The sequence below is a fragment of the Cervus canadensis genome, chromosome 2, assembly GCF_019320065.1.
Source record: "Cervus canadensis isolate Bull #8, Minnesota chromosome 2, ASM1932006v1, whole genome shotgun sequence".
Classification (NCBI taxonomy): Eukaryota; Metazoa; Chordata; class Mammalia; order Artiodactyla; family Cervidae; genus Cervus; species Cervus canadensis.
Window position 1 is genome coordinate 80,145,698 of NC_057387.1, and position 22,458 is coordinate 80,168,155.

The following is a 22,458-nucleotide window of genomic DNA, read 5'->3' on the forward strand; positions in this document are numbered from 1 at the left end:
TTATCAGACATGCAATAGTTCCTCTCCTCTCTATCACCATCTGTACACACTTCCCCAAAAGACCCTCACAGCTGCCCCATTACCACACTCACACACACAGGACCCCTTAATACTTGCCTGTTTTCTTTTCACAAGACAAAGAAAGGCAGAGCAGTTTGAGACCTCGGACAACTTAAGACTCACTTCCATGTCAAAGTCCCAAGATTACTTACTTTCTTCGGAGACGGAGCAAGACAGAATGAAATGGCTGTGCTACTGGGACTTGGCCGTATTTTAGGACCTACCTGCAGCTGCCAAGTGAATTCACCACGCTTGCTCCCAAGGCCTCCCCTTCCTTTTTGTTTGTCACGCCCTCATTTCTCCTGCTGTTTAGTTTCCCTATAACTGTTTTATACCTCAGCATTCCTCAAAGGAGGGCCTTAAAGAAAGAAGCAAAAGGTTTTTTATATACCAGATTTCTCTAGAGAAGACAAGCTACAGTGAACTATTAAATAATAGAAACCACCTGTGCCCTGTTCTGACTACTTCGATTTGCCTTCCATTTATGTAGATATTTCTGACATAAGAAAACAAAAAATTTCACACTTACTAGTGATGTCATCAGATGACAGAATTCCTCGACGTAGACCAATTGTACAGGGAAAAGGCGGTATCAGTAACTGGTTGTGCAAATGTTTAAAACCTCGTATGGGCTATTAGTTGGGAGAATCCTAATTTTAAAACATTGAAAACCTTAAAATCTTAGTTTCTGAGGAAATTTCATCTAAGATGGCATCAACTCATCTCCTAGTTTTTCCTTATCTTTGGCACCTAGCACAGTGCCTAATAGGTAATGAGCATTCAAAACATGCTTGCTGAACTGAGTTGTCAATGACAAGGTTGAAACTGTCAACAGAGGCAACCAAAATACATCTTCTATGACAACACCAACCAAGGGCATTCACCTTGACGCAAATGGTAACAACAGACCACAACTGCTCCTCAACCTACACAAGAATTTTCTATCTCCAGAGCTCCTGGGATGCACTGACTTGCAAAATGAAAGTTTCCTCTAAGCTTCCTTCAAAGTATAAAATTCTGACTCTATTAACAAACCAGGACAAAGACTACTTGCTCATCACTTTCTAAACTTCAGAGAAGGGCTTCCCTGGTTGCTCAGTGGTAAAGAAGCTGTCTACAAATGCAGAGGACACTGGTTCGATCCCTGGTTCAAGAAGATCCCACATGCCACAGGGCAACTAAGCCCATGGACCACGATTGTTGAGCCTGTGCTCTAGAGCCCAGGAGCTGCAACTACTGAACCCCAGGAATCCTAGAGCTGGTGCTCTGCAACAAGAGAAGCCTGCGCTCTGAAACGAGAGAGTAGCCTCCACTAGATGAAACAAGAGAAAAACCCGCACAGCAACGAAGATCCAGCACAGCCAAAAATAAAAAAAAATTTTAATTTTAACTTCAGAGAAAACAATAGCTTTCAGCACTATAATGTACTTCCAGAGAACAATTTTAAGCCCATCTATAAATTCCAACGGAGAAGGAAATGGCAACCCACTCCAGTGTTCTTGCCTGGAGAATCCCAGGGATGGGGGAGCCTGGTGGGCTGCGGTCTATGGGGTCGCACAGAGTTGGACACGACAGAAGCGACTTAGCAGCAGCAGCAGCATAAATTCCAAAGCAGCCCTTAGGGAGAATGATATACTCGGGAACTCACGGGAGATAAAAACAGGCCGTAGAAAGGTCAGACCTGGTAACCAGCCCTATCCACTTCCTAAGCATGTACCATGGACACGTTTCTCAGCCTCTCTGTTTCTCAGCAACATTAAGGCATTTATAAAAGCTCCCCTATCTAAAAGGAAAGATTTACATGAAGAGCTAATAAAATAATGTATAAGAACCAACTTAAATACCATAGAAATTAACAACACTAGTCTAGCGGGTCTGGCTTTCATCCTCGCTCTGCCACTTACCATTGGCCTGACACTGAGTGAGCTAAGAACACTCTCTGAACCTCAGTTTCCTGAATAACAGGAGTAAACCACAACAAAAGGCATCTACCATCTCCACTCGCCCCCACCACCCAACATGAAAAATTCTCCAAAACTTGGAGAAGTCCAAAAGGAAAACAAAGCAGAAACAAAGCAACCCACATAAAACCCAAGAAGCCCATATCCACAATTTAGAAAACCAACAAAGCCAACCCTAAGAAATGGCACCCAGCTATGTAAACTCCTTCAAGTGCCCAAAGCGTGTAAAGAGTCTGTCACAGAATGCTCCAGCACAAAGCAAAACACACTGTTTCAGCTGCTCTGTTCACACTTTTTAAAAGGTGTCAGTAATAAAGGGCCAAACATGCGCCTCTCTGAATGTGCATCTGTGCTCCTCTCCCATCTATCTGTCTGCCTCCAGTTCTGCTGTCTCATGACCTGGCCTCACTTACTCAGCATCACCCACCCCAGCGCAGCACCTCCGAGGCTCAACTGCAAATAAAGTTAAAAGCTATGCATAATCAGTCTTTAGATAGCAAAATTGAAAATGTCTCTCTTTGAAGCATCACAAAGCTTTCTGTCTGAAACCTCTGACCTTTCTAGAGAAATCAGAGTCACTGTAGTTTAAAAATGTAGGTGGTAAAAGTACAAAGGATTACATTTATCCATTTTGCATGTTTGCCATCTTTTCTGAGATGAGGGGCAAATACCTTCAGAACAATTAGTTTTTCAATGCTAACATTTCAGGCTGCAATACCCTCATTCTCCAAGAACTATACACATCCTGGGCCCAATGAGATGGCACTTTTCTGTTAATTTCTATTCCTATTTTATTTTACAGAAAATCTAAAACACACGATTTCAGAGTCCCATTTTTTTAAAAAAAATAAGACTTTTGTCTGTACAGTAAATAAGCAGAAAAAAATAATAAAAATTCATTTGAATCTTCTTAAAAACCACTGTCATCCTTGATTGGGTCGGAAGGGTAAGGGACTTTAAAAGTACATTTAAAAGAAAAGAGAATTCTTGATAAAAGTCCTTGTCACATATTAAGAGGCCATACAATAAAAGTATTGCAATGACTATCTTTCCCTGACAGGAACAGACAACAATAGTTACGCTGTTGAACAGCATCAAGTTACAAAGACTTCATTCTCAGAAGTTACTTGAAACTACTTTCCCAAAGAGAACCTCCACCATTTAAAAGAAGGGGAGAAAAAGCCAGCTAAATAAATCAATCAGAAACTTTTGTAACTCGGTAATTTTTATATACAAGGCATCCATGCAAAAATCCTACCATAGTTCTACAGAGATGCAGACAAGCTTCTGCCAAATCCTTATCCCAAATCCTTGCTTCATCTTAAGTGTCCGTAACCCACTTATCTTAAACTTTCAATTACTTAATGCTAAAAATATACTCTCAGGTGTACACTGTTTTCCATCAACAACACTTTTAATATCTAATATCTATTAATTATACTCAGCATAAAAGATGTTTACTATTTTCATTCTTAATCTGCAATTATATCTGAGCCCAACAGCTCTGCTGAAGGTTTACATGCAGATGCACAGTATCTTAATTACTCATTCCACAGTAAGCTCTTTAAGCATCTCCATTCCTCATTCATTTGGAATGTTTAAAAATGCCACAAGAAGGGCTTGATGTCATCTCAACACTGAAATCCATCTGTCTATGGCCCTCTTTTGACTTTACTCCTTTTGCAGCCAAAATTTTCACAAAAGTTGATGAGAATTTGTCAACCTAAGGACTTGTGATGTCAGCTCCTGTGAAAGGCAAAGGAATATTTGAAAGTGACGATGGGATCCCATACATACAATATTCACTTTATGTAGGAACTTAAACTTAAATCACTGTTCTCTTCAAAATTAAAATACACAGAATTCTAAACGCTTCCAATAGGGGAAGAGGAAAAAGGTAGGGATGTAACACAGAAGAGACAGTTCTGAGTTTCCCATATTAAGTAATAGGTCCCAAATCTTGAAGATTAAATGAATATTGATGTTGTAGCACCACAGTTCCTATTTATCCACTGACAAATACCTTTCCCTACCAAAAATTACCAATCGGATAAAGCTATATGACTCACCACAGACACATCTTCTCCAACAGCATGAACATGTTGCACTAGCCAATCACTGGCTGGCAAAATTACAAAAGGAAATAAAATCACCCAAACCATAGCAACAAAGACAACAGCCTGACAATGGCAGATGCTACAAAGAAATACCGACAAAACTGCTAAATATTATTCATTTTTAAAATATGTTTTATTGCTACTTTTATTTCATCTTGCTTTTATAACCCATAGAGCATTTCAAAAATAGTCATTAAAATATTTACATGAATATATATGCTCTGAAAACAGTTTTTGTTTGGAAACTCATAGGCTATTGGTCCCACCAGAAACTCTCACCAGAGACATCAAAGGTAGGCAGTATGGAACCTGATGGAAGACAGTGGGGTGTGAGTCCTATTTTTTTATCGCAATCCTCTTGTTTCCAATTGAATCACTTTTAACACATACCTCAGTTTTCCCTTTCTGGGGTGACATACTCAACACCCTAACTTTTAAATTTATTAGCATTTCTAAAAAAATGAAACTTCAAAAGAAAGTCACATTTCTATTTTATTCTATGTAAGTTCAATTCAACAGCTTATTTTTTAAATAAATACTAGAAGGATTCATATATACAATGAATAGATGTAATATAAATTATAATTATTACCTTTTTTCTATTTACAATTATAAAATTCATGTTGAGTGACTCTCTGAACTTTTACACTTAAGTCACTAAGAACTAATCCTGCTAAAGTTTGAAGAAAATGAAAATAACGGCATTAAATAAATTAATCAGTAAATATATCAGTTACTTAAGGGCATTAAAATGAAACGTTCCTATTTTCAATTTTCCTCCTTTGTCTTTAAAATTAAAAATCTACTTTTTAAACTAATAAAATTCCATTTTTTGTTTTTAAAATAACTATACAAAAGATCTTTTGGGAACAAAGTAAATTTAAAACATTTAAATCTAATGAAATTTAAAAATACATATCTTGTGCATATTTGAAAATGTACAAAAATCTATCCAGTAAAATATTACATGCAATTACAATTTTTAAAATAATGGCTGCTTTAATTCCCAAAGCATCTAAAATCAATTCATCTAACTTTATCTTAACAAAAAACAAATTCTTAAACCTGTGTTATAATGCTTCTATTCACTAAACTTCTACATTCTAAAAACAAGAAAGAACAAGTCATTCCAGATTTTTGACCCCAACACTAACAAGCATGAGACCATCTCTCCCTCTTCTAACCAAGTGTGGCTTCATCCTGCGGACAAAACCCGAACTTCACTGTAAAATATCTCCGTGGGAAGGGTTTGGATTTTGACTTTTTATTGCCCCTTTGATTTAAGGTAGGTGTGCGATACCATTTAAGTGACATCCAATCCTTCTTTAAATCCAGACAACAGGATGTAAAGAGGGATATCAGACGGATCTGAATTTTATTTTTAAAAGCATAGGACACAGGATCAGGAGGCCTGGGTTTAATCTCGCTCTGCACAAGTCACTAAGCACCTCTGAGACTTGATTCTCACCTGTACAAATGGACAGTGCATTGCTTATTTACAATGCTCCAATGAAGGTTTTAAAAAAGAAAGCCACAATGAACACCAAAACTTAGTACTGCACTTGCTGCAAAACAGACACTGAATAAAATGTATTGTTAATATTTGCCCGGCTGCCTGCTTGCCTGCCTTCCTTCCTTCCACCTCTCTCCTCCTCTGTGCTGTGCTGTGCTTAGTCGCTCAGTCGTGTCCAACTCTTTGCGACCCCATGGACGGTAGCCCTCCAGGCTTCTCTGTCCATTGGGATTCTCCAGGCAAGAATACTGGAGTGGGCTGCCATGCCCTCCTCCAGGGGATCTTCCCAACTCAAGGATCGAACCCAGGTCTCCCACACTGCAGGTGGATTCTTTACCATCTGAACCACCAGGGAAGCCCCTCCTTCTCTCTACTCTCAATCTATCAAGGTCCAAAATACTTACCACTAGAAAAATATGTGAAAGATATGAAGACAAATAAGTTTAAAACTCTCAAAAAACATTGAAAGCTATACCACTTCAATCTCCAGTTATTACGATCATCCTAACCATTTCTCAGGTTGAGATTAGCAATATCTCACAGAACAACAATTGCCAAAATGTATAACACAAATGAACTTATTTCTCTCAATCTTATCTCATTTAGTATCTCTTACAAACAAAACAGCAAAAATATCCTCTGCTCCAAACCTGCCGCAATTTGTCATTTGTGGACGTATTCCTTTGGCTCAAAGGCCATGTTTATTTCACCAGAATATTAATAAGAAGACTAATCCTGTTAGATAAAATACACTTTTACTCTGTGGAACTGTCATAACAAAACAAGAACTATTTATTTCTAATATTTTGGGAAATGCCTAGGGAAAAAGCCATTTCTATCTTAACAGCAGCTAGAGAATTCTGATAAATTCTAAAAGTTTGGATCAATCACTTCTAACAGTTGCCTCGGTGGGAAATGGCCAAAATGTTGACAACACTGTAAGTTTCCCCCTTGAAAAGAAAAATGGTAATAATAATAATGATTATCTCAATAGCCTCCTTTCCAAGTTCATGCATGCCACAGTGTCCTTAACTGAAACCCTAAATGCTACAGAGAATTTTTGCAAAACTTTTCTTTCTAAAAATCTGAAAAGAAATTCCAAAAGCCCCGACAGTCTCTCAGTCTAGAACATACAATGCAAAAACTGATGGTGAGATGGATTATAAAATTCTCCACCTGACGTCTTACTGCCTGGGATCCTTTTACAGTCATTACTTAAACCAAAACACTTTTTAGAACATCTCCATTTGCAATTAAGTTCACAGTTTTATGTTTCTCTTAATAAAGCATGCCAGTTCATTCATTCTCTTCCTCCTCCACCTGACTTCTTCCTTCCCCTGACCTCACCTCCCAAGGATTTACAATTTTATGTTTAAAAGCAAGATCTAACCTCTAAATGACCATGGGAAAATAATTGCTGAGATGACAACAAATTGGTGTTTAGCACATTCACTGAATGCAATCTGTATTTTATGTTTTTCCTTCTATTCTAACCTCAAAATTGTTTTTAATAATCTATATTAACATTTGTGAGCAATTAGAATTGTTGCTGCTTCTGTGCAAGTTTTAAAAACCCGACAGACTGTTCTGCATCCTCTGGAAGCAGCTTGAGGCCTTAACCAAGTAAAACACCCAGTCCTACTGTGTACAGCAGTGACCACAACAAAGGCTGTGGTTTCTCCCACACTAGCCCTAAATAGGTTTAAATTAATGCTATCCATCACTGGGTGGAAAAGCAGACAAGGCAAATCCAAGCCAGCAGCGTTGGGAAATTTCTTACCAACACTCAAACCTCTGAGCCATAAATGAGCTGACCTCTGTTTTACTCCAGAGCAACCCTTTTTCCCTATTCCTTCTACTCTCTCTGCCTTTCATCTTCTTTCTCACCACATTCTAGGATAAAGAATATTGTCACTGCATTATAAATAGAGGATACTGCTACAATCTTCAAGTTATGTAGAAAACACTCAAGGATACAAAAGCCATATTTAATCTCAAGTTTGTTGATTGTGCTAACTCCCTTAAGGAATGAAAAGATAAGTAAAAAGATGACATCTTCTAAAAGCCTGTGCATATACCAGTAAGTTACAGTACATCAATCAGCCACAAAATCCACCTTTGGTTTCAGGTTAGGGTTACAATATGAAATAGAGTGGTACTAACATTAAATATCACTGTATATAATCTTACCCCATTCTTTTTCCAAATACAGTTTATTATTATCAATCAAAGAAACTAACCACATAACTATTTCTACTAGGCAGTTTATTAAGGTACTATTATTAAGACTAATGTATAGTCTTAGATTTTAGTGTAAACATACATACACACAAGCACCTGCTAACAGGACATATTAACTATATTTTAGATACACAATCCTGCCACAAACATAGTAAGTTACCTAAAATTTGAAAACTATCACAATTAATTTGGCATAAAATTATAAACTGTAACAATATAACATTATCCATTAAAATTTTTTTTATAATTATTACTACTACTCGGTATGCACTGACAACCTTCCACAGATGATTACACTGTATTTCAGGTACCCGATTTTTAGAAAAAGAAAGCATTTCCGCCCCCCCCACCTGAGCCAGCACTTTGTGTGCAGCCTGGATGTGCACACACATGCACACGAAGCGCACACACGCCCCTACACAGACACTCCTCATCTTACACCTGCTCTGAAGCAGTAGGAAGTGAATTCTCAGTCTGTCAACATGACCATCTGCTCTATCTGCATATCACGGCTTTCTCTATTACTACATGAAGGAATGGCAGTCACGCAGCCAAAATACAACTACCGTGCACCTGAATGGGAACCTCTCTTCGTTGAAATGGAATAATATGTGGCCTATCAGGCAGAAACTAACAGTAACAGAAATAATTTGCATGAGCGTTCATGACGGCATAATTAAGTGAACAATACAGCACAGGTAATGCGGTCATCAGTAACCCTGCCGGCAGGTTTCCAGGACAGGTACCAAGCTTCCCAGGCACCGCAACTCTTTGAGTAAGTGAGCAAATCTAGATTATTCCTGGTTCAAGCAACGCTAAGTCAAGGTAGCAACGATGGGAGCAGGAAAGCAATCAGTAACCACTATACTGAACACACTCCTGTGCAAATACGGTCACTTTCTACCGTGAAACTAACAAGTACTCCTGCTACCACTAGGACAAGTTCAATTTGCCCTGTCACTGGCGAATTAACAATTTCAGCAACTACCTGGCAAATTCTGTCATGTATTTGTCTTTCAAAGTGAATGTTAAGGCAACTAAAAATACTTTCAATCTTAGAAAGTTCCTCATCCACTAAAAACTGAAGATGCTCATTGTGATTAATCGCTTTGGGGCCTAAAGCCACTCAAAACTCAGCAAAGGCCTTTGCTGAATTAAACATAATTCTATTTGTTTAACTTTAGCTTTTAAACATCTCCACACAGCTGCCTCAGCTTTCATTCTATCCCCCAGCAGGTAATAACTATAAAAAGTAAATTGTGACACTGTCATTTTATGGCCTAGATACAGCAACCTATCTCTATATAAGAGATGAGTCCTTAAAAAATCTAACCCCTTACAAAATTTAACTAACTCAACTGAGAATCTTTCTAGAATCTGATTACATTACCAGAAGTTATACAGAAGCAGTTTAAGAAAAAAAAAAAAACTCTCCAGAAAGTTCTCGGTTGAGTGCCTACTAATGAACAAAGGTTAACTTTATCTAAAAGGTCAAATGCCTGGTGGCTAAGGTTATGACCTTAACAACTTAAATTGTGACCTTGCCACGTGCCGGGTATATTGTAGATTCTGATACAGATCATCTGGTAAAGACTAGTCATAAATTAGCTTTACTGTTACACGCCCACAAAGAAAGCCATTTGCCACCATACCATAACATCTCCAAGTTGTCATGCGATACACGGCAAGGACGACTCAAGTAGAGACCAAATTCTGGGCATAAAATGGTTTTACTCTTTTGTACTTTTAACGAGATGAAATTCTCAGGCTTCTGGAATCACTCCGATTTCATTACACTTGTTACTGTGTATCAGCCACAAAATTCACAGTTCTAATGCCCCTTGATTTAGAGGGGAGAAAAAAAAAAAAAGGAATGCAGCTTATGTATTGTATTTTGCGTCTCAATAACTCAAAAAAAGCATCTCCTACACTTTTAAAAAACAACTGATTCTGCATTAGCTTCCAGTATTTACATGTGTGTTCTAAGATTTCAACTTCCTTCCAAAGAATAGGCCGAGGCATGAAGCAATAATTATTGTATGCATTTTTAGAAGGAAAAAAAAAAAAAAAAGATCTTCTGGTGGTATTCAAAGGGGGAAACGGCATTTGGGGAGAGAAAAAAATACATTTAAAAGAAAGGAGGGGGGAGACTATAGGTGAAAAGGCCACAATGGTTTTGGCATGTTTCTTGAAGCACGTTTCAGAGTCTCTGCCTCCTGCCAATACTGGCAAGTTCTCAAAACTTTTAAGGAGGTAAAAACATTGTTTAGTGTTTACAAATCTTCAGTATTATAACAGATGCTTGTCAAATCAGTTGTATGCGAGTTGACCGATCTACCTCCTATTTGTACTGGCAGCTTCCCTTCCACAAATAACAGGCCTTTAAATCTCTGAAATCAAATTGGAGATATTTTCAGACAAAAGACCGTGAGCATCCCTCGGACCCTTCCCGGTGCGCGCAGAGGCGCCGCGGCTGCGCAAGGAGAGCCAATGGCCTGCGCTTGGCCGGCGTTCAAGCGACCGAGGGATTCTGGGAGGCGCAGGGAAACCGAACCGAAAGGTAGTCTGATCCACGGCGCTGGCAATAAATCTTTCATTAGCAATAAGGATGCTCACTCTTCCTAAGCAACCTTCTACCTGCCATTTTAACAACATCAACCTTCCGGTCCTTGAAACCGCCAGCAACTGTGTTGGCTCAAGGATCTGGAGCCATAAAGCGGGCAAAAACCGTCAACAGTGAAAGAGAATCCAACGTGAAACGGCGAGAGCGAGAAGGCTGCATCTCTGTGCATCTAAAGGAAACGTTTACACGTAAAACTTAGAAGGGACGCTGCTCACACCAATAAGCGCAGAACAGGTATTCCGTTGTGATGTTACCTTGGAAGGAAGCACACACCGTGATGGGCATCACTCGTTGGCACCTGCAATTTCCTATGTTGGTCTGTTAGAGCATTTATTATCATTTATGTTATTTACTTCTCCAAATATAGGAGATTAAACACACGGTTTTTGAAGAGTGTGCTCCCAAAGCACCTCTAATAGCCACACCTTTTTTGCACCTTGCCTAGCAGAATCTCTACATATATATATATATATATATATATAAATAAAAAATTTTAACTCTGCTTTTTCAATAGACAAAGTAACAACAATAGAGTTAACCGAGAGTTAATAAAGGGCTACTTGTTCCTGTTTAGAGGTCATTTGAGAGATGTTGCCTTTTCGTTTTTGCTACCCATAACTGGCTAAAGCAACAGGCGCCTCTTATAATTAAGTATACATTTTCAAAAACCCAAATATTTGAAACACTTACAGATCACATCCTCTAAAATACTCATCTATCCCCTGCCAACAGAATGCAAATGATGATGTGACATGCTTGCAAAGTAAATTTCTCCAGTTTCTTATGTAAGGACAGATGGATAACAAAAGTTCTCTTTCTAAAACATATATTGAGAAAAATAATATAGAGAATAGGCTATCAGATGACTTCTTTAAAAAATTGCTCACATTTTTAGAATTAAAAATGTTTTGCAAAACAATGGAGTGTTCCCTTTTACAGGTATCATCTTCTCTGCCCTTTGGGAAAAAATACATACATACATGCACCCCAAAACAACCTACTGGAAGGATTCCACAACCTTCGTTCTTCCATCTGGCTCAAGTAACTGCCATGAAGGTAATCTAGCAAGACCGATATGTACATATAAAAAGTCAACAAGTTTCACAAGACCTGAGCTTTCACGTTAACACAATGAGCCTTTTGTCTAAAACAAGACAAGAGGAACAAAGTAAAAATGCATTATTTTATCCAGTCCTCAATAGTTTTATCCCGAATGCTACTCTACCTGCTGTAATAGACACAGGAAAAGCATGTCTTTAAAACAGCCTTGGAACAATAAAGAATGTTATTATGAATCAAAGCAACTCACTAAATCAATTTTCAATATCGATTTCTCAATTTGTTCATGCACTATACAGGTTTGGTTACTTTTAAGATTAACCTTTCCATCAATTGCTTAAAGAGTTGGATTGTTGTTTTTTTTTTTTTTTTCCCTTAGTGATCTTAAACAACACCAAGTATTCCTAATACAAAGTTAGTAAGTTTGTATTAGTGTGATTCTTTTTTCTTCATAAATAATCAGCAATTTGATAGCAATCTTACCTCCAACCTCTTCTTAATTAAAAGGGGGCTCAAGAGGCTCCAGAAGGTTAAAAACACTCCCAGAAGAAAAGCAACTAAAAATATTGCCTCACTATCAAACTAAATGCTTTTTAACTAGATCATCTGCCAGTTAAAATAGACTTTCTTACAAGGGTTTTTGAGGTTTCTTGCACCCCTCATCAAAAAAACGTGATTTAAACAATATCTCATAATTGACTACCAACACCTTTGATAACACTGCTTGCCAAGAGAATTGAACTTAACAAGAATGCTCTCAAAGCTATGCTTTTCCACCTGAATGAAGGTGGAACCTCAAACTCTGCAGCTTCTGGCTACTCTGATATTGAGCTACCTTGGACACCGCGCTGTCCATATAGACGTGGCCTGCCACAGGGAGCTCAGGAATGGCCCAGCACACGCAGAGGTCATCAGGAAAGACGCACACGCGAGAAAGTGGACCGACTTCTCACCATCGCACTTACCTGCTGCGTGCACAAAGTATGCCAAATATAAATCGAGTTCCTTAACAGAAACCCCTATGTGATGGGGCTGGACACAGAGCCCTGGATTAGAGCACTGCGGGGACTTTACAAGGCGCTCGCCATCAGTACTTTCGAGCGGAATACCTTTAAATAAAATCACCATAACAAGGTCCAACCTCCAGACTTTATCTGCCTGGCGGAGGCAGTCAATTCTTCGCATCTTGCCTTTCTGGTCTGGGTTGGAAAGAACACAACATGGAGGCTTTTTCCCTGTAACTGTAAGAACAAAATCCTCTCGGTACTCAGGTCGGATATCTTTCCGCAACTTGGCCAGCAGTCGAGATGCCCACTTCTGTTTGACCTCTGGTTTTTCACTTAGCAACTCATCCTTCACAGCTCTCTCTTCTTCTTTTGACATACGCTTTTCATGTTTTTTGAAGTATTTTCGTTTTCGGGCCTGCAGGTTGAACCACGTGTAGGCGAAGGCTCGGACGTGGGGCAGAAGTGCTTCGATGAAAGGATGAAATTCATCCTGGGAAAATGAATCAAGACAAAAATATAACTAAAATGAAAACAAAAGGAAACAACATTTCTTTAGATGCTCACCTTTAAAATATGTATATATAATCCTTATTTCACTTGAAATTTGATTCAAGCATTACCAAAATCATACATGGGATTGCTATGGGAAGTCTGGGGGCGGTGGGGAATACTATCAGTATCAGGTCTCACAATCTCAAAGAAAAGAACTGTTAAAAAGTAAAAAATGGTTTGTTATGTTCACGGAACTGTACCAGGTTCTATTGTCGGGCCTACGTCCCAAAGCCTTTAGACAGCCAGTGAAGTTTATCGAAATGCTTATAACAACATATAATCTTAACCCTATTTCAAGGAAGGCATATCTAATTTTGCTCCAGCCTTGACCTCACTACTTGTAGTACAGCCAGGGCTCCGCAGCCAGATTGGCAAATCCTAAAGATTTAGATGCCAGTCAGTGTTTATGGAAGTCTAGGAGCAAAAATCATCTCCACGCTCAATGGAAACAAAGACTTTCCCTCTAAAAGTAGTGCATGTAGACTCTGATCTGCTTCTTAGTCATTTTTGTAACATTTTCATTCCTTTTTAAGTATTACAGTTACACACCAATTTTTTTTACTCAAAAACTTAGAAAAATTTGGCAGGTCCATATATAAAAGAAGAAATGGATTTTATATTTGTCGGACTAGAATAAAAGATCTATGTCCAAGACATAATTGCTGATATTATGGAAATGAAACAAAAAGGGAAAAAGGGGGAAACAAAAACAAAAGCTTTCAAGCCAGATAGTAAACAGAACGTGTCACTGTGAGAACACGGTTGCAACTAAATACATTCAATTTACTGATGTGATTGTGAAATACCTTCAGTAAGAATCATCCCTAAAAGACAGAGTACTTATTTAAATTTTGAAAATAGTATTTCAGGTTTTTTGTTCTCACAGGGAAACAGAAAACCTGGTATATTCAATGCTTATGAGACTACAGGAAAACCCTCATGCTTGCCTCTTAAAATTCAAGTAATCTGAAAATAAAATTGAATCTAAAACATTTAAAATGTTCTTACTCTTTTATTGAAAATACTTGATTCTTTTACTTGACATTTTCTTAGGAAACAGAAATATAAAATTAAAGGAAAATTAAACAGTAACCTCCACAAAGCTTTCTGAGTACATCTAACTTTTGATTAACCAACCCACACTAATCTTACATAACTTCTCTCCACTGCACAACCCCCACCAAAAGATAAATTATTTACTTTCAAATAAATGAGGATAAGGAAGCCAAAGAGATATTTGATGATTTTTTAAAGGGTGGAGGACAAATATAAAATGCATTATTTAAGTTTGTAATATCCATCTAAATATATACTTTGGAGGCACAAGTAACTATAATGTCCAAAATATTAATACTATCAAACCAATTATTAATTTTTAAATTAAAATATAAATTGAGTGCTTAAAATTGGTGAATATTTTAACAAAATCAAGCCTGTTAAAATTTTATAAATTACAGTCAATCATTTAAACACTACATATGGCTGCTTTTTACGTAAATTTATACTAATATAATACACAATAAATCATTTCAATAATTGACATTTAATTTTTTCCTCTCTCAACAAATTTCAGACTTTGTATTTCAAGTTTAGGTTTGAAAACTGCTCTTTTTCAATAAAAGAATCCAAAAGCGAAGAAGTCAGCCTTTATAATGCATGTACATTCTTTAAGTAGAGAGAAAACAGAGAAAAATTCAAGAATTATATTATTCTTTCCTATATACCATTTGCACTTTAAAATTTCTGGTGTTTGGGTATCTTTCCTACTACTATACTTTGAAAGAGAGAAATGGGGTGGGGGGGCGCATTTTTCAAGTTACAGTTTATCTAGTAAGGTATACACCAAACCGCAAAGCATTTAAACATTACTAAATTCTGAGTTCATCCTAGAAATGCTCTAAAATACATAAATTTATGGTTTGAAACAGTCCTTCACATTGACTGACTTTTTTATATACACAGGACATGCGGGGGACCAAGGCTCTCTGGAATTATGCAAAGAAAGCCCAGAGTCTACCTTAACTACAAAGTGAGCTTTCACCAAAAGGAGGATTTCATTTTAAAGTCTCAGCCCCATTTTAAAATGCAAAGAATAACTTAGCTCCAAGCATTCAAATTTATGTCCAAACCTAGTCTTATTAAAGCACTTTAATAATGATAAACATTTAAAATAAATCTTCTAATGCGACATTTAAGTGTTCAAAGATACCCCAATATGCTTCTCAGAGAACTGCGAACTGCGTTCATTCGTGTTCAAAAGGATTTTGTTTACCTGCCAACCAAATGCCCACATATCTCATCATAAAAATCCTTAAATGAGGTCAACTATGTCAACTAATCATTAAGAATAATCTAAGTCCCAATTTTGCATCAAAAGTATTTACAAGTTATTATTCCCCAAAGGTTTTAAGAACGTGCCAATAAAAGTGCACAATATTTTGTATTTTGTATGACTCAGTCACATGCACAATGAAAGTGCTTTCTCAACGCACAATTAGAAATATTCCAGAATATCAAAACTAAAGGCTATCATTCACATGTAGGAAATGTCCAGGCATAGCATAAATTAGTTTTTAAAGAAAAAAACAGTATGCTCTTATAAATCATGATGTTGCACATATCGCCATAAGCTGTGGAATATTTCAAAATAGTCAAGAGAAAACAAAAAGAATATTTTACGTATGTACTCGCTGAGAAAGTTACAGGCCAGCAATAAAAACAAACCTGAAAACCTGTTTCAAAAGCAACAGGACTTTGAATCAGCATCTTCAATGTTCATCTGTTTGCAAGTAAGCCAAGTTTCAGAACCACGGAATGCTGATATTTCTGGAACTACTTCTTTGAAAGGTTCACCTATAAATTTCTACTGTTATCATTCTATGACCAGGTACATGATTTGGTTAAGATGTGCCCACTTGGATTAAAATATGATGTTTGGCATTTTCTTAACAAAGTTTTTAAAAATTGCATTCACGCATATGGAGTCTATTCTTTCATTTAGAGTCTTTTTATCACTAGGCTTTACTGGACTTTCTTTAATGACCAATAAACTATTTTTTTGTTTTTAAAACTGGCTCTAAAGCTTTATAAATATTCTGGAAAGTTAAATACATTGTGAATCAATTTTTTAAAAGAAGAATTCATAAAATATATGACCCTCATTCACTATTTAGTGTACATTTTCTTTACAAACTGTTACACTAAGTAAGCATTTCTCTTAGTGGTGTTTCCAGAAGAAGGCCTACTGAATGTATCCATCACAGGGCCAAATAGGTTTTAAAAAAAAAAACTTTCTTAATGTGATAATGGCTCATGAGCTGTGAGAATCCTTTAACTTTGTTAAATACCTGACTATGCCCTGGGCCTATATGCATACACTGGTATCCTCATATATGCACCATGCCAAAATATAAATTTATCTATTGAGAGCTCACTGGAGAAGTCGCTAATGTGTCTGCTAAGGTCCTTCCTCACTACAGCAGCACCACTGGTATTATCTACCAGTTCTATGTGTTGCAAACTTTTGCCAGCTAGAACTTCAGCCTTTGAATCTCAGCATTTTCACTGTAGTCATAACTCATTCAAATTATCTTACACTTTGCATCTTATCCATATGCAATTGTGAACCTTGCCAAAAGTGGTTGGAAAAGTTTCATTCCATACTTCCACAAGTTACTAAAATAGTAACTTTGGAAGTTTGTTAGGGAAAAATAAAAAACTTTTACAATAACTGAAAGCAACTGCTATCCATTATTAATGCTAGGCCTAAATCCCAAACAGACCATTTCAACATAAAAGATATATTTAAGAGTCTTCTGAGATCAAATAGCCGGTAGATGACTGTTAGATATTGCAATAAGGAGGGATGTCGTGTGGGAAATAAATCCAGAATCTATAGAGAGGAGAGAAGAAACTATGGATACTTTTTAGTCTTCCAGAAAGTATTCCGGATAAACCGTTATCTCCTGCTAAATGAAAGCAAGAAGTGGTAGCAGGTTTTTGTAGGGAGTGGTGAATAAACATTTTACATGAAGCATACAAACTTCATGTACATGATTAATGGTCAGATCGCAATGTACCAAAACAGTATGAAGGCTCACAGTTTTCTTCAAAAAAAAAAAAAAAAGGCGCAAAATCACTTTGACTTCACGCTTTTGGTCAAAATAAATAAATAAATAATATATTCAAAAGGAACCAGATTTGGAGCCTTGAAGTAGCAATATTTTGCCTGGGGGTGGTGCAGACAGGGGAGGGATGGAAAGGGAGGACATGGAAAGGAGAGGAGCCGGGGCGAGAGAGCCCCACGCTCCCAGTTAAGTCGAAGGGGAAAAGTTGCCCCAGTCCTGAGCGCGGAGCGGCCCGAGTCGCGTTGCGGCGGCGGGGGGAGACGCGTCCGGCCGGGCCGCCGCTCGGGCTCGCGGCTGGGAGCCCAACTCCGCCCGGCGCGCCCCGGCCCGCGGCTCGCGGCCTCGGCTGTTCGCCGTCCTGCGCAGCGTGGGCTCCTCCCGGCACGGAAACTTTCGCTCGGGAAAGCCAGCGGGCGACAGGCGGCGAGGACGCAGGCTCCACCCGGCCGACGCGGTGGGACGCGCGGCCCCGCAGCCCCGCAGTCCCGCTCCGCGGATCCCCGGGGCCGGCTCGCCGCCGCCCGCCCGGGTCCGAGGGGCGCTGTCCCGGCCGGGGCCCGGGGCGCTGGCCCGCGTCCTTCCCGCGGCCGGACCCCAAAGGCTGACAAAGAATAAACAAAAGTAAGAGTTTGGGGCGGCTGCGGCGGCGCGGGCTCCGCGGGCGGGCCGCGGGCGCGGGGACCCAAGTTCTCCCGCAGCCGGGGGTGCAGCGGCCCCGAGCGTGCGGGGCGTGCGGGGGGCTCCGTCGGCGGCCCCCTCCCCGGGCGCCGCGGAACTACAGAAACCGGCCTCGCGCCTGCAGAAACGCTGAGTCCAGATTTCAGCGTGACATGGGCTGCAACCCTGCCGAAACACGTGCGGGGCGTCCGAAAACACCACCGTTCCGCAGTCAATCGCCCCGATATTAATTAACGCATTAATAAGAGGGCGCCATTAGCCATGTGCCCACACAAATGGCCGTGCAAGAGGAATGCACCCGCATGGAAACAAAGTTACTTTCTTAAAGCTGTATTTCTCCGCCCCCCCCCCCCGCCAACGAGCACACGCGCGCACACATACACACACACACACAGAAACACGCGCAGATATGGGCACACCCCGGGACACATGCCCCGGGCCCTGCTAGCGCGGGGTCCCCGGCACCCCCGGCCCGGCCCCAGGTCTGCCCCAGCCATCCCGACCCCCCCCTCCGCATCCAAACAGCTGCTTACCTGGGTGAGACAGAGCGGAGAATACATCACTGCCGGGCGGTGGGGTGTGCGTGTGCGTCTGGTGTGTGCGGTTTGGAGGTGTGCGTGAGTGCGGGTGAGAAAGGAGAAAGAGGGAGAGAGGAGGAGAGAGAGAGAAGGGGGGAGAAAAAAAAATCAAGCCTGCTTCTTGCGTTCACATTTCCAACTCGGCTCAACTGCAGCCAGCCAGCGCTATTGCCGCTCCATGAGCTGAACTTTAACCCCGCCTAGAGTTTCCCTACACTCCACTATACATGTCTACTGTACGCGGGCGTTAAAGGCATAGCGCACCCTTTCCCGCTCCCGCGCCCGCCGGCCGGGTGCCCGCGAGCTGCCCGCGCGCCCGCCTCCGCCTCCGCTCTGCACCGCACCGCACGGCCGCCGCCCGCTCGCGCCGCCGCCGGTGTGGAGGGGGGGCGTGGGGGAGGGGGCGGCTGCGGCGCCGCGCGGCCAGCCGGGTCCCGAGCCTCCGCGGCCGCTCGCGCTCGCTCCTCGCTCGCTCCCTCTCTCGCTCCCTGGCTCGCTCGCTCGCTCGGCCCCCCCTCGCCGCCCCCCGTCCCCGCTCAGCGCATTACTGGGTAACGCAGTGAGGAGCAGTTACAGTCTGTACTCCCGGGCAGCTATAGGCTGCCACAGGATGTGCTTAAGCAAACAAAACTACTTTTCCTCGTCCCCATCCCCCAACCCCCGCCGCAGACCTTCGCGGACCTCGGTGGAGGACTTGGGCAACTTTGCCAGGTTGCCCTGCACCCCTCGATTCACTGCGTGGGCACGCAGAGAACCGCGGAGAAAGCCGAGCGGGGTGGGGGGAGGGGGGCAACAGATTTGCATGTATGCAAATTTAAAAGAATCAGACCTCCTAGGTAACTTTTTTTCCCTTCTGAAATGCGGTACGGCTCAAAGCATTGTAATCTCTCCAACGAAGCTTTTTGTGGGAATAGATCGTCGGCAGAGGTAATTATGCACAAAATCCTGCAAACTTTGTGCAGCTTCAGTCCTATGGCCTCCAGAACCGGGGACGGTGGGGGGAATTTTCACAAGGAAGATTCACCGGATTTGGGGGCTGGGGTGGGGGGGTTGTCTGGAGAAAGGGAGGCGGAGATTAACGAGCATTCTCCCTCCCAGGACTGTGAAACTAGTGGGTTTGAACACAGACGCCAGAGAAAAAGTTCTATCACGTTCAGAAACAACAGTGGTTTAGCTGTGACATCTTTTTCTTTTTAGGAGGGAGAAAAAAAACGTGAAAGGGATGTCCCCTCAGGGAAGGGAGATATTCTCGTCCACAAACGCGTGCCCAGAACTGGACGCAGGCCTGTCATTACCGTCCCTGTTCCCGGGACACCTCTGGAAGGGTGCCTTTTAAGAATCCCCTCTTTTTCCCTCCCCCAGGTAATAGTTCTTAAAATGGAAAAGAGCTTCCTGCAATTATTTTAGGTTTGCTAAAGTATTGTTTTGGCAGAAAAGGGGGGTGGTTTTTAGGGTTTGGCAAGTTGCCAATAAGCCTGCTTTTCCAGTTTGTTTTTTTTTTTTTAAACCTCATATTTTCTCTCTAGGCTCTCCTCACTGCTGGGAAAGGGGGGGGGGGAAAGGTATACCTCCTTCCTCCAAACCCCCATGCCATCTCTTCTCATCTCCCTCACTCTAGTTTGCAGCCTTCTGCGTTTTCTAGTCCTCAAAATTCCAAAAGGGAAGACGACTATATGACGATGAAAGGCTCTAGCACACAGGGGAATGTGCACCTTGGTGGAGGTTGCCCATCTAGAGAGCCTCTGAAAAGAGGAAATTCCTGTAGCAATGCCCACTCTGCATGTGTGGATGAGATGACCTGTTAAGGCCACCCTCATTCTGACTCTTCCCCCACCCCACTCTCTTTTTTTTTTTTTTTTTTTAAAGTAAGGGGCAAGAAATATGCTCCTGGAGAAAAGAAAATGAAGTCCTCAAACAATCTGCATCTTTCTAACGTGATTTTATGCTTTTTCTCCAGTTACTTAATAGCCAAAATAATTCCTGGCTTTTCAGGAGACCATTTTCACACTCCCCCGCTTCTAAATATCCTTGGAAATCTCTCAGGTTATTTATTAAGGGGTGAGGGGAAATAATGACTTAAAACCTTAATGAAAGAGCCCCGTTTCCCCAAACGACACAACTGCTTTTTTCCCTTGCTTCCTCTTAGATTTCAGTAGGAGAAAAACGTCCTAAAAGGCAAGCCGAGTTACAGAGACAACATTCCTGGCCACGAGAACCCTTGCTGGGATCTATAACTTCAACGCGCTCCAAGTTTCCTCGATAGAAGTTTCTGGCTGACAGTTCCAACATGTAACTGAGGCACAGTGAGAAGTTATTGTTCCGAGTGTGTACTCTTGGGAAGCTCTCTTCCAGAGAAGATTAAAATCTTTCTTTTGGTGTATTAAAAGATAGACCTCACATCTGCCACTTCCCAAAACAGCAAAGATTCTGACTTTTAATTGCATCTCAAGAAAAAGGAAAAGGGGTTTTTTTTTTTAAAAAAGCACTGGCACGTCGCCCTGGTTTTTTTTGTTGTTGTTGTTGTTTTTTAATGGGGAAAAGTAATTTAATGCTGATATTTCTACTTTAAAAACTTCTTTTGTTGCAGCAATGGATGTGCCCGCGATTTCCAGCTTTCTGCGGTTAGCAATATTATCTTAAGTAACTTTTGGCGCCCTTCGTAAGACTTTTGGATATGGGACGATTGTTTGCGCCCTCTAGGCAAGGGCTGGATCCAAGTTCAGCACCAAAGCCCTTCACATCCGCTCCTGCTTTCTCTCCTATCTCCGCCAGCTCCCGCTCCCTCCCCCGCGGGGAGGGGGGTGGGGTGGAGAGGCGGGGGAAGCTCTACAAAGCACAGCTCCAACGACAGCCTTTGGAAACCGGACCGAGAAAAATACAGTAGAAGAGTTACAGTTACAGAGAGGCTTCTGGTAACTTTCTCTCCAACAGGCATAAATTTAAACACACACACAAAGAAACAGATGTTCCTCAAAGGGCAGTCTGGGGGTAAAAAACATTTCCAACTCTCTCCCCTGGTCCCAAGTTACAAAAGTAAATCCTTGTCCAGAGTTCACAAAGATACTGAGACCCTTGAAAGAGAACAGGGATGAAGGGTGAAGGGAAGGAAGAAAGGATAGTGGAGAGAACAGTATAGAAAACACAGGTGAAGTACAGAAACTAGTTTACTGCAATCATATAAATGACCCATTGTTAGGAAGGATAAACCCCTTATTGGAAATAACCACTCCAATCATTTATTTTGCAAGTGCTAGGAGGCTGCCTTGAAATGGGATTGTCTCTGTGCAAAGGAGGCTCCTGTCATGCTCTCTGCTATCCATATTCTTCCTGGCACAGAGCCCAGCCTTGCATTTGCTGTGTTTTATTTGCAGAAATGTTACCTTGCCAGTTTTAGTGAAATCCTCTTAGATATATAAATTACGTCAATAAGGATTCACTTATATGTACATCTCGAATACCTCTCATTTTGGAGGTTACTTAATAGGAAGATCTTGTTAATATGATTTAGATTTTAATGTATAAAGCAGTGAAGATAAAATTGGGGTTCAGAAGTGACAATGCCATTTACTATAGTTCTTACCAAGACTAACTTTATTACTCACATTTCCCAAGGTTTTCCTTCTCTAGTTTTTTGACCCGCAGTCACTTGTGTGCAGATTTTTCTTATATGCATATATTCCTAAATTGAATCATGTTGCTGAGCTGAGCATCTAAGCAGATTCTTACATCAGATTTCCAGGCCAGATTTGATTAGAAGGCCTAAAGCCTTGGGAAATAGCTGGATGGGAGTTTAAGCCAAAGATGGGAAAGAGCCTCTATTATTTTCCATTCACTTCCCTACAGAATTAGGTGTCTACACTGCTCAGAGGGAAGGAAAAATGGATATATTTTAGTCAGAGGCTGCCAGTTACTGTCTCCAAGACAAGCTGCTGCCGTTGGTTT

General features: G+C 40.8%; 1 protein-coding gene and 1 long non-coding RNA gene across 5 annotated transcripts in view; one reads left to right on the top strand and one right to left on the bottom strand.

Moving 5' to 3' along the window:
* Positions 1-22,458, bottom strand: part of NFIA (nuclear factor I A) — a 396,205-nt gene that overhangs the window by 372,364 nt on the left and 1,383 nt on the right. Inside the window, exons 1-2 of one of the 4 annotated variants that reach the window (XM_043461142.1) lie at positions 18,472-19,097; positions 12,540-13,071 (exon numbers count right to left, since the gene is read on the bottom strand). In XM_043461142.1, coding sequence (XP_043317077.1) covers positions 12,540-13,071; positions 18,472-18,498 — 559 coding nt within the window. In that variant the 5' untranslated portion in view covers positions 18,499-19,097. Of the gene's footprint in view, positions 1-12,539; positions 13,072-18,471; positions 19,098-22,458 lie in introns of those variants that run through there. The other 3 variants (XM_043461144.1, XM_043461141.1, XM_043461143.1) reach the window with 3 other exon arrangements.
* On the top strand, positions 17,257-21,644 carry LOC122436897. The gene is made up of 3 exons (XR_006268148.1): positions 17,257-17,881; positions 19,714-19,878; positions 20,663-21,644. It is a non-coding gene; the product is annotated as an uncharacterized LOC122436897 (long non-coding RNA).